At 42.6% G+C, this 13,115-nt stretch overlaps 1 protein-coding gene across 2 annotated transcripts in view; it reads left to right on the top strand.

Moving 5' to 3' along the window:
- Positions 1 to 13,115, top strand: part of spidr (scaffold protein involved in DNA repair) — a 40,828-nt gene that overhangs the window by 18,253 nt on the left and 9,460 nt on the right. For both annotated transcript variants that reach the window (XM_086042058.1, XM_086042057.1), the window contains exons 9-11: positions 712 to 913; positions 1,008 to 1,240; positions 9,759 to 9,920. In XM_086042058.1, coding sequence (XP_085898184.1) covers positions 712 to 913; positions 1,008 to 1,240; positions 9,759 to 9,920 — 597 coding nt within the window. The remainder of the gene's footprint in view (positions 1 to 711; positions 914 to 1,007; positions 1,241 to 9,758; positions 9,921 to 13,115) is intronic.

Raw genomic sequence — 13,115 nt, 5'->3', positions numbered from 1 at the left:
CCATTTTGTCTCTTTCTGCAGACTGAAAATGGCTCAGGTAACAACCAATCACGGCTCACCTGTTTTCTGAAGCTGAGCCACGATGTCATTTTCAGTTGAAATGGACAAAAACGGTTGGATTTTACTGCTTAACTCATATTCCACAACGCAATATTAATCAGAATGCCTTGTTTAGTGGAGGCACGTGGAACATATTGTCAAGAAAATGTGGGGGTTGACTTCCCCGCAGTTTTAATCAGAATGCTGTGTTCAGTCTAGTGGGGCCACATAGAACATAATATTGTCAAGAAAATTTTTGGGTTGACTTTCTCTTTAAAGGAATAAATAACAGAATAGACAATCCAAAATCTTGTTCCTGCCTTGTTACTGACTACACTCATCCAATTCTCCAAGAACACTCAACGAGTCAAGAGCAACAGTGAAAATTTACAGCACATTTTAAAGGTCTGCGTTGCGCTCCTCATCCCGCAAATGCATGTTCCTCACAAACGGAGCATTGTTTCAAAGAAAATAAACAGGCTTTGTAAAAGTATAAAACATATTGGCGAAGAGCATACATCTGTTCCGCATTTTAACTTTACTTCTAGATGTCATATATCACTCTTTGACATGAAACCCTGACATTCCAGCAGTCTTATTCCCCCCCGTTTTTATGTATTTTTTTAATCTGTTGCTCATGAAAACTGATAAACCTCATTCATTTCTTTGCAGGCAAAGTCTCTCTGTGGAAAGCTTCGGCTGTGATATTATTCTTAACACACACTTCAGCCAGAAAGTCAACTCTGCATCCAAAGCGGCCCATGCGCCGCCCAGAGGCCGGTTTGCGGCCAAACGTCTTGCGCCGTACCCTCTTTGTCGGATGTTTGGTATGCCGGAGGTTTGCAGGGTCGCAGAGGAAATTGATACTGAACAGGTGCGCGTAACGCTAAATGGGGCTTTTGGCGAATCTCTTATGTAAAATACGCTAAAAAGCATTTGTCCAATTTCCACATCTTTATTACGCTCAGGTAGCTGCTTGTGATGGTTCTAGCGAGAGTAGCTCAGCTGTCCTGGCAAAGCAATGCCATTCTCTCCTGGAAGCTATCGAGGGCCTGGGCCAGGCCGGTTCTGTGGGCCAGGATGTGGTGGTGGTGGTCCAGAGGGTCTACTCCATCCCGGCGCCTTCTTCATCCATCGCTAGCGTCAAACTGCACTGCAGGGCCGCCTCCGCCCCTCCTCCTCCGGAGCAAGGCAAACGCAGGTACTGTCTTAACCTTTCCCCCGCCCCCTCATCCAGGCCTTTTAGTTTTTTCGCCGGAAAAATCTGGAAGGGATTAAACATTTCATGTGTTTTTGGCTGCTTTCGGGACCACAATGTGGAGGACTCCTTGGTGGCACAATGTGTCTCAGTGGTCAGGCTATTGTTCGCATCCCAGAAGGCCTAACAAAGCATGCACACTGTAGCCATATGCCGTTGCTTGACAAAAGGACACAAACATGTCTTATTGAATCCAGCCGCACTGCGAGTGACGTGCGCCAATTTCTCCACCAAAAAAAAAAAAAAAAAAAAGAAAAGAAAGACTGTGTGATCTTTTGGAATCTCTAGTACCAGCACGCCAGATTTGAATTGTTGCCCACTTGCTGGCTAGAACAGGTTTGTAACCGTTACCTTAATTTTCCAAAAACAACAAATACGCACCAGTGTATGAAAGGGCGCTACATTCATGACAGCTGTGGTCGCCTCCAAACGTCCATTTTACACTTAATTTTTCAAAATCTACAATAGAAAAACTAGAAATTCATCGTGGTAATGGACCACATTGTTTGCCACTGGGTCTATTCTATTTGTTTGTGATACTGTACAGTAAAAGTTATTCAACCAAACAGTTTGCCATAATCAGTCAACTCAACCTTAAGTGAATACAATGGAATACGATGCATAAGGCCCGCCGCCGCATACTGAGCAACGTGGCTCAACGTGACTGAACTGTCACACATTGTGCGGGGCTCTGTAAATAATTTTCATTAGTCGCCGACCACCGGCGAATAGTTTTGCTGCGATTCAAAGTTTGAATTGCGAAAGTAATGGCCAGTCAAAAATGATATGTCGTGTCATATTTCCAAGTAACAAAACGAGATCCGGCCACCGACCGCCAAAGCTGTCCCATGACGAGATATACCCTGTGTGTGTGTGTGTGTGTGTGTGTGTGTGTGCACTCTTGTACCTATCCAAGAGTGGACTTGTGGTGTGTGTGTGTGTGTGTGTGTGTGTGTGTGTGTTAGCCAGCCGTGGGACAGTACAGGAAACCCAAAGTACGGTCCATAACTCGCGACGTAGTGTTTACATGATTAAATGTGGTCCGGGCATTTCTACAGTGAAGTGATTCAGTAGGAGGTAGAAATGCAGTATTTGGGGGAGATCATGAGGTGAGGCTTTTCAATCTCATTTCATGGAAACGTCATTAAACGTTATGTCACGTCATAACGCTGCGTAAAAAATGAATCAATCTGAACTGTGGCTGAATCACTACGATTACCATAAATGTCCACTTTATGCTTCATGATTTAAGTGGGATTTAATTAAAGTCAAATATAAAGTCAATACTGTTACTCAAAACAACTTTGCAGATTCGATCTCCCCGCTGCCAGAACTTTACCTTAGCCCGCGCGAAGCGCATTTTGGGCTGAGGATGACGTCAATGTCGGATATATGCGACTTGGCGGTTCAGACTGCGGTCGCATTGCAAAAAATCCGATACGTATCCGATCGGGGAGCACATATGAAAGTGGCCCAGGTCGCATTTGAAAAAATCGGGGGAAAAAAAAAAAAAATCAGATACAGGTTGCATATTGGCAAAAAAATCCCATCTGGGTCGCATTTGACTGCGGTGTGAACCTAGCCTCAGGTACATTTTCGGAATGTGTTTTATGTCTTATTCCTTGACTAATTTCAAACAGTATACATTACAGATTAATTGTACACATGTAAACAAATACAATACTCATGTAACAGTTGGATTGGGTCATGTGGGTCATGCCTACGCCACATTGTGCCATCTGTGTTGTTTCCTGACATGATTAGTGTTGCCACGTCTGTTGTCCTTTGCCCAAATAAAGAAGTCGCACCACACAAATTGATGGAAAATGTGTGGCAGCACAAAACGCTCAAATATTAGAAAAAGCTGTATTGAAACTTAACCATATTGCCCGCAACGGATAGGACCACACGCCGTGTACGTGCAAAGAGCTAATTTTGCTCTTATAGTACATCCGTTGCAAAGTGTCACACAGGAGTGCTTGTTTGAACCACCCACCACTGTTTCCCAGAACTTTTAAAGCCGAAGTCAAACCCCCCCCCCAATTTTTTTTTTCAAGAATATGCAGGCCCACTAGTTGAAACAAGGCATTCTGATGAATATTGCATTTGTGGACTATGAGTTAAGCAGCAATATCCACCCATCTTTAGCCATCCTGACAGCAAAATCGAGTGGATTTTTCTGCTTAACTCATATTCCACATACGCAATACTAATCAGAATGCCTTGTTTCAACCAGTGTCCTTGCATGGAACATATTCTTGAAAAAAATGTTTGTGTTAACTTACCCTTTAAAGTCTCTCTCACATTATATTTAACCATTTTTCGGCAGTTGAAGCACTCCGGTTTTATCCCGTTAATTGTGAATGGAGCTGGAAGTTTACTGGATATTACTACACGTTGGCAAGGACAATCCGCTTCCTCTTTGACAATCAGAACAAAATATAAAACAGTTGGGAGCTGGTGCGCTGCACATACTTTGTTGTCGGCACGAGCAGTATTGTCCCCTGTATTACTTTTTGCAGTTTCCACACGTGTTGACAATATGGCAGTAAACTGGTATTTTTTTTTCAAAATTTTGGATGTGCAACTTTTTGTATATACCACTTTGCATCCATCCATCCATCCATTATCCAAACCGCTTCTCCTCACAAGGGTCGCGGGCGTGCTGGAGCTTATCCCAGCTGTCTTCGGGCAGTAGACGGGGGGTACACCCTGAATTGGTTGCCAGCCAATCGCAGGGCACACAGAGACAAATATTCACACTCACAATCATACCAAGGTTGTAATGTTCAGTTAACCTACCACTAGGGATGTAACGATTCACTCAAGCCCAGATTCGATTCGATTTTCAGTTCCCGATTTCGATTCGATTTTTGAAAAATTTGCTACCATGCTTATGTCTGTGCGCTAGTGTGGTTCTGCAGCCATCCACAAACGCAATATGCAATGATGTTTGGCGCAAGCGCATAATTTGATCTACACATTCAAAATGTGCTATGCATCTGGAATGAAAAAAATGTTTCAAGACATAATTTTCTTGGTGAATTTAATTAACAGGATGTTTCGATTTATCAAATCGATTAATCGATTTCAATTAGCATATTTCTTATTATTTTTTGATTTGATTATTTTTTACCTAAGGTCTAGAAGTGTTTTTAATATAAATATTGTAATTACGACTTTACTACTGTGTTAGCAGTAGTTATCAGTGCGTTGTGAGTTACGTACAACTCCAAGTTGCGGCCATAATAAACCAAGGCCCCCGTGTAATAATATCAATTGTAGGGCCTTTGTAGTTTAGCGTTCACACTCATAAGGTGAATGGCGGGCAGTGGGTATGAACACAGTTTGTATGACCGGACAAGTAAAATTTCATCGTTGAAACAGGAAGTCAAACCGGTCCAAAGTCCTGCACTGCAGGCTGTTTAAAACCGCCTGTGACTTTGAAATGACACACCACAGTGCTGTTGTAGTTAATGAATTAGTGAATGAGCTTTTTGAACTCCAGCAATCCACTGTGACCCTTAGCCCGGCCCTCCACTCGCGTGTTGTTTTTGTCCTTTGCTGAGTAATAAAATAAAGGCTTTGGGTTTGGTCGGAGCGGTGTGGGTAGAGGCTGCTGCCGCGCAATGACGCCTGGTCAGCTGACACACATCGAGCCTGCCTTAAGGTTGTAATTCGACACTCGCGCCTGCCATGCTTCCTCTGTGGCTGGTAAACAAAACGCCACCCCCCCCTCCTCCGCATGTCCCTCTTGGCCGGAAACACTCCCTCCCTTCTTTTTCGCGCCTCTCTACTTAACCAGAGTCAACAGGTTGAGTTAGTAGTTACGGGATGGAGGTAGGGCGTACTGATAATAATGACTTTAGGATATTTCTCAGCCTGCTCATTGTTACATATTTGCCTAGGGACCATATATTGACCCAAATTTCACTTCTTTCCTTCCTGACTTTTCTGCGTCAGTTTCTTACTGAAAAAGAGGTTTTGCCATGCTACTTTGGCTCAGAATGGAATAGAATATACCTACTTTAGTAAGGTAATCAGGAAATAGATTGTTTTACGACAACGTGAACTGTAGCATCAAAGGAACATTATGGATATGTATAGCATTAAGAGTCAGCTGTGTTGAATCTCACAAAAACGACATTAACAGCGATCTATACTGTATGTAAGCAATTGAGAATCAAATAAACAGTTTTTTTTAGGAATTCTTTTTGGTTTGGGAAAAAAAAACAACATTTTAAGCGCTCAATCCAATTCAGTGGGGCATCACTTATATGGGGATTTTCGCTAAACAATAACAATACAAAATAAACAACAATAATCAATCGGGGGGGATGATTTTGCAATTTAAATTTTTATCCCACCTATTCGATGCAATAATCGATTCTAAAACAATTCGATAGTTGCAGCCCTATTAAGCTTTGCAGTATTTGCTGATGTGAATGCGAACGGCAGCAAGAATAGTTAGCAGTGTTGGGCATGTCACCAAATAATGACGTGTATGAATAAATTGTGTGTATATAATCTGAAGTCTCATTGTGTTTCTCTGAGTACTTTTCCAGGATGCTGGTGGGGAAAAAAAAAAAAAAAAAAACCCAAAACATCGGGTTAACCAGCATCCTGGTGGTCCTGCTCTGGGTGACGACAAGGACACTTTGTGCCTCTCATGTCGGGTCCCAAGCCTCAATGACTCACTTCTGCGCTCACCATGTTTTTGATACTTCTGTTGTTAACACACCCAGGAGAAGGAAGATGAGGGCAACATTTATGCCTGGAGAAGATGTCGAGTTCCTGTAAATTTGGAGTAGAATAAACAAGAAGATTAACTGTTTGCAGGAAGTGAGAAGAGTCTTTATTTTCTGCGGCCGTGAAGGAACACAATGTGCTGCGAGGATCCTGTTTCAGCCGTGTTTATCAGCGTCCTTGCGCCGATTGGTGCACAAGCGCGGAAAGGAATCCCCCCCCCCACCCCACCCCACCCGCTCACACACGCACACACACACACACACACACGCACGCACACACCAATGAGGCCTCTCTGCTGTATTCTTAACGCGTGGGTCACTTACTTAGCGCGTTGCCAAGTAATGTGCATGTGCTTGCTGTGACTGCGCGCGCAGAGAAAGTGGACCGTAGTTCCTGGAAACAAAGTTGTGCTGCTACGAATTCTGCGCTTGCTCACAATAACAAATTCCTCAAAACAGCCTGTGACTGAGAGAGCGAAGGGTCTCGCTATGAGGAAGCGGGGGTGCTGCGAACGGCCAAAAGAAGGAGGCTTCTCGTGTGTGTCAAGCTGGTACAACCACCCTATTTGTTATCTGTCAAGTGTTGGATCACATATTTCATTTTTCTTTTTTTGGGCTCAAGTTGAGACAAGTTGCAGCAAGAGCAAAATAAGAATAATTGTTTTGACCACATTTGGCTCCAAGAGCGGTTATACTGTATTTGTAATGGAGGATTATTTACCAAAAAAAAAAAAAAGAAGAACATGCCTTTTCAACTTCTGTTACTGATATAATCTAGGATGAATCAATGACGACGATTCCTTTTGCTGTTGAATTTGTACAATTCAGAAGTCAACCCAAAAGGTTCCGCAAATGTGGAGGTCGAGTTGTCATCAATTGTGACATTGAGATTGTGTGAGATTTGCGTTGGCGGCGCGAGACTTTGTCTGTAATTGTGTGATGGCAACCGTATTCAATCGATTAATTGTTCATTTCTCTCGGCATGTTCTCAACCCCTGTTTCCAGGAGTAGTTGCGTTGGGCCTGTCTGCGTGACTGTAGCTCAACGTTGTTCCCCGTTGTCTCAATAACGTCAAATAACTTTATATCTTACTAACTAATAGCTTAATAATAGTCTTGCGCCCGCCATGTCTTACGCTCGCTCTGCTTCTACGAGCTTCCGGGAATAACCGAAACATGTACACTGACGTGCACTTTAAACGCGGTGTGTTCCGAAAATTTCTGAATAAGTGTTTTCATGCGTGAGTACAAATTGACATAAACCACCTCTCTCGTTCGGAATAAAACCTTAATCGGAATGGGTTTGATCGGATCAGAATATTCCGAATGTACTTTAAGCATTTTATTCTGATCAGGCATTTAACTCATTCATTCCGCCAGACATTTTCAGACCCCCTTTCACCCTAACGTTTGAGTAAATTCGTCAATGGCAGTGGACGAGTTAATCCGGATCTATGTGTCTATGTAAGCGTAGCCAACGTGGCTGAAGTGTAGAAAGATTTGATCATTCTCAGAAATAGGCTGATAACAATGGGTTTATGGGTTTTTGTTTAATTTCACATTTAATGGTTGGCCAGCCACTGCAGAGTCCCAACTATTTGTATACAAGCACTTGAAATCAACTTTCCGGAATATGTCCCCTTGAAACATTAGCTCAGCAATTGTTTTATGAGGAACAAAATGTTCCGTTTCTCTTGACCACAACAAAACATTCATTCAACACTACTTTAAACGTTTATCAGTGTCTGGTGGGTAAAATGTGAGCATATTGATGATTCGGAATGACCAGAAATGATCCTGACGCTTGACTCTTGTGGTGTGAACCGTGCTCTGTTGGTGACACATTCTCAAAAATGAGTCCCAGACTGGGTGGGGTCTGTTCTGCTCTGCGCTGAGCCACAGTCTATCCATAAGTGTCAGGTTTTTTTTTTTTTTTTTTGAAGATGAATTTAGGTGTTGCATTAATGCAAACAATTGGGAATAGCCTTGGTTGGGACGCTGGCGTCTGGCCTGACGAGTCATGTGGAGAATGTTGTTTTGACATCTATTTCGAGATAAACAAACACCGGGCCGACCTCATGTTTACTAACGCACACGTTTATAGTCCCAATCAGGTGGTTGAAAACCCATCTCCAACTTTACCAGCGCCTGGAATTTCTTTCGCAAGCATGCACATACATGACGGGCGCTCTGACGGTCCTCCCTCCCTTTTTTCCCAGTGTTCCTCTCCCGCCTACTCCCATTCCCTCGCTCATCTCAGCGGGGGATTTAACCTCCACTGTTTACTCCGGCGAGCTGGCGCGGCAGGCCCGTGTCTGGACTTGACTGCCAGAGATAGATACCGAGGGCCTGTCGCGGTTCCAGCCCGTGAATACACAGCACTTAAGGCTTGTGTGTTTTTAGGCCAAAGGTCCTTTCTGTCAGCAGCAGCCTGTCAAACCAGCCACCAGCCGCATAAACACTCGAGACACCTCTTGCAGTGCATTATTGCTGCTAACTTGGATTTTTTTGCGGTGTGTGTGATTCTAGGAACGTAACCTGGTTTAGCACTGTGGGAGGGATTGCTATATAATAAGAGTGCTTGTGGGACATCTGCACATGCTAAAACGTTGAAGTTGACAACATGGAAAAAGTATGAGCCTTTCAATGGAATGCTGATAAAAGCAAGGCAGAATTTTTAACATTTTTGTTACATGAACTTCTGCACTGAGTCATAGCATTAAGCGGAAGTAGTTGTAATTTTTTTACGATAACAGTCATCATTTGATTATATTAAAGTCACGACATGACAACATAGTAAATAACATTTGTGTGGGAGTCTGAGTTTATACTCATTAAAATTGTGACTGAATTAATAGTTTGATTCATTTTCGTAACATAACTATTTCAGGAAAAAAATACAACTGAATGTGCACATTTTTCTCATTTTACATGAATCTGGTGTAGTATTACCAATTTGTTCACATATTCATTTTTTCTGCGTTGCGCCTTTTTTTAATCATAACACTTTCTTCATGTGATGACTCTGTAAATTGCAACTTTGTTCATGTAATCATTGCATTGTAAGTTAATTAAATAATCCAACTTTATTTGTTACATGACTTAAGATGTAATATATTTTTTTAATGTTTTTTCAGAAGTTTGAAAATAGTTATTATATAAAAGCTGGAATATTTTTTGAATGAAGTCAGTCACTGTAGAATGCTCACGGTTCGGCACCTACGGATTCATATATTCGCAGCATTTTTGTTGTTGTTGTCAATTTTATTTTTATTTTAGTGGTTTTTTTTGTTGCGCCCATTTTGTTCCCGTTTATGCAGGATACACATATTTAATGTTTATCAGCGTTTTTTGAAGATTTCGGGGGGGGTTTTATTTCATCCCTATCCCCACTGTACCATATTTCACTTTTTTCATGTAATATTACCGACTTCATTCACATATGTCAACTTTTTTCTCTTTCAAATTTGATGACTTTTGTTGTAAATTAACTGATGACATATTATGACACGATACATCTTTATTCACATATTACAATCTATTTCTTGTCATATTTCAACTTTATTCACATAATGCCTTTAGAAAAATGTTTTGGTAGTATTATATGAGCATTTCTCAAGGACTAATACAGCTCGATCGTTCTTAAACCTCTATATTTTTTTTACATGACTGAACACAGATATTAAGGCCATGTGTGATTCTTGTCGTTGCCAGGCTTTGTGTGCTGGTCCAGGACAGCTTTGGGATGTTCAGCGTGGTGCAGCTGCACCTGCACCTGCTGCCCCAGGAGGACCTGTGCCACTACCGCCGGGCGTGGCTCGGACGCACCTGTCTGCTCCGATGCATCAAGGTAGTGCAGCGTGTCACCCGAGAAAGGTGAGACCCGGCTATGTGGATTCTAGGTGAAAATCAACTTAACAGCCACATACTTAGGGTTTTAATTGGCCTATTTGGTGTCTTATCTTATCTCCGTCGGGTATCTCTCTGGGAAAAGACGAAATGACTCCGAGAGGCGCGGCTCGTAAAAACAGCAAGGAGATGGCGCTTCTTGAAGCTCAATTCGTCACACACACGACTTGACCAAACTATGTGAAATGCTGAACATCCCCTTGGCTGTCAGTCTGCAGCACTCATGAAACTTGTTAGGTTGCCCTGCCAATTCGTGCTCTTGTGTTTACATGTAAGATAATACTGAGCTCTGCACGCTCACGAGTCCCCTGTGAGCCACCATGGTCAGAGTCCCAGATTAGCAGCAGTTAGAAGAACTGACACGAGAGCATTTCACGGTGGGGTCGGGGGATATGTTTATGTCCTCGCAGATAATGTTCCTCGAGGTGGCCAGTGATGGATGAGCCCATTTTTTGTGCTAACACATGGGCCATGTTGTTGGCTGCAGTCAAGGCTTGGCTAAAATGCGCCTTTCAATTTTCTTCGAGGAACTGTTTTGATTTGTTTTTTTAAAATAAGCATATTGTAATATGGTCGGCACTTGAATAGAAATAAAAATAGAGTGAAACCTCCAAGGTCCAACATCGTTTAGAATTCAGAGCCATTCATTTGTTCCAAAGCCAGGCAGCACGGTGACCTAGTGGTTAGCATGTCTGTCTCACAATTTGGGATTTCAATTCCGGCCTTCCTGTGTGAAGATTGCAAGTTCCTCGCGTGCTTTACTCAGGCATCCGCCCGCATTTCAAAAACATGCATCTTAGGCTCATTGAAGACTCTAAATCGCTGGCGTCGGGCGGAATCCTTCTAAATTCAAAATCATCTCTTTTCAGGAGGCCAAAAATAAACGGCACGTTTGTTCGGCCACTAACATTGCCTCATCAAAGACAGTACGACATTTTAAACACATTAAAAGAATCAGTCTTTTACAATTTTTAACTTTGCAATCCTTATTTACATTTGACCTTAGAGGGGAAGTCAACCCAAACACATTTTTTTTCAAGAATATGTTCTATGCAGGCCAACAAGGTGAAACAAGGCATTCTGATTAATATTGCCTTTGTGAAATGTGAGTTAAGCAGCAAAATCCACCCGTTTTTAGCCATCTCTGGGGGCGGCCATTTTGTCACTTCTGTCGCCTGAGAATGACATCACAACTGCTCAGGGCTCATGTAACGACAGATCACGGCTGACCTATTTTCTGAAGCTGAGCCGTGATTGGTCGAAAAAAAAAATTGTAAGTCAAGGAACAGTTGTTGGAATACCAACCGGGCACTTGTTGCTATTGCTAACAGCTAGCTGCTTGCCACTATGCTAACAGCTAGCTGCTAGCGACTAACGCCAGAGACTCGTGCCGTATCATACAATGACGGCGTAATTAACTAGTGATTTGTTGGCGACTGAATATGATTTCGAGATGGCATTGCGTTGATGCTGGTGGCAACTGAATTTAAAATTGCGATAAGGCAAACTGAAACATCGAAACCGGAAGTCATGTTAGCCGTTACGCCAACCGTGCGGGCCAACTTCAAAGTGAAAGTCTGTTAAGGCTAATGCGTTGCCATCAATGACTCAATGTATTATTTGGTAAGCTTTGAAGTTAGCTTTTGCGTAGGCGGCGTGTTCGTATGTTTGCAGCGTCCTTGACGTGTCTGTCAGAATGACGGTGTCGGGACGAGAGGCGGGAAAAAAAATCCTGCTTCATTAATTTGAGGGCTCGTTTCACCCCAAGTTGACAAAAAATGCTCATTGCTTTAATGAATGCGCACAGGTTGTTTTTTTTTCACAAACGATCGTGCCCGGCCTGAACCGTGGTGCTTGATCCGTACGGCTCATAGATGATCCGTTGCACCACCAGTTCTACCGTATTCTGATTTCTGAAGTTGTTCCTGTAAACCCGCACAGTGGTGTCAATCTTTCACATGGATCTCCAGATAAAAAACAAACAGCAAAAAAAAAAACCATTGAACCATCGTATTTTGCTCAAATGTCAAGCGCGAGACCTCATAAATGTCAGCCATGAGGCCTCATTGGCACTGACGCTAGCAATGTAGCTTACTCATGTTGCCATCGTGGGGGGGCAACTTTTTTTTCCCCCTAGGAATATCTGTCAAGTGCTGTTTGAAGTGTAAATACATTTTTAAAAAAAGATCCGGCCCATTCCTAGCGAGCCGGCTTGGCAGCACGATGAAATGAATGAGAGGGAAGACACTAGTTAAAATGCAAAACTCCAAATTACCTGAAGATGAACCTGACAAGTGTGGCTGCATGCATTGTTACTCATTCTCAAGTAGTCTCGCTGGACTCGAATAGGCTGCAGAACCGGTCGCGTACAAAGGACGCCTGTGATTAGAAGGGTGACTAAGTCGCTGATAAGACGGCACAGTACACAGATGAATGAGCAGCATTCACTGACTACCGTGAACTCATGACGACACATTTCTACCCTTTTTTATTTTCTTTTCAAACTTGCGACGAAGTTTCGGTTTAAGAGCATGGAACATGTCCAAGCATGAGTCGTCTGTCATCCGTGGGGATTAAGACTAATCAAACAGTACAAATACATCACATGTAATTTTCTAAATTGTTTTTTTTTGGGGGGGGCGGGGCACGGCTCATGTTATTTTGCTCTATTACTGTACTTCACGCTCTGGTTCATTACTAATCAAATGTCAGTAATATTTAACTCATTACAATACATTTAAACTTGGGTGTGACCAGTCTTGTTTCCCCCTTTCATTTTTTGACAATGTATATAACAATTGCAAAAAAAATGTCTCATTACTTTGGAAATTCCGTTAAACGTGTAACTTTACTTTTTCAAGACTACAGTACAACACCCTGAAACAAAGTATTCAATTCACACAAAGTACTCAATTAACCTACAATGCATGTTTTTGAATGTGAGAGGAAACCCAGAGTACCCAGAGAGTCCACACAGGCACGAGGAGAATATGCAAGCCCCACATTGGAAGGCCGGAGCCTGGATTTCAACTCACAACCTCAGAGTCCTGACCAGTTGGCCACAGTGCCACAAGCGATATTTCCACTGCAAAAGGCACATTTGTCATACGTCCACACTTCTGATGACGTCCCAGCAGAGAAATGTGATTGCCTCGTGTTATT

This window comes from Filicampus tigris, chromosome 10 (assembly GCF_054856515.1).
Source record: "Filicampus tigris isolate MCC_2025a chromosome 10, RoL_Ftig_1.0, whole genome shotgun sequence".
NCBI lineage: Eukaryota > Metazoa > Chordata > Actinopteri > Syngnathiformes > Syngnathidae > Filicampus > Filicampus tigris.
This window is presented reverse-complemented; position numbering and strand designations above follow the sequence as displayed.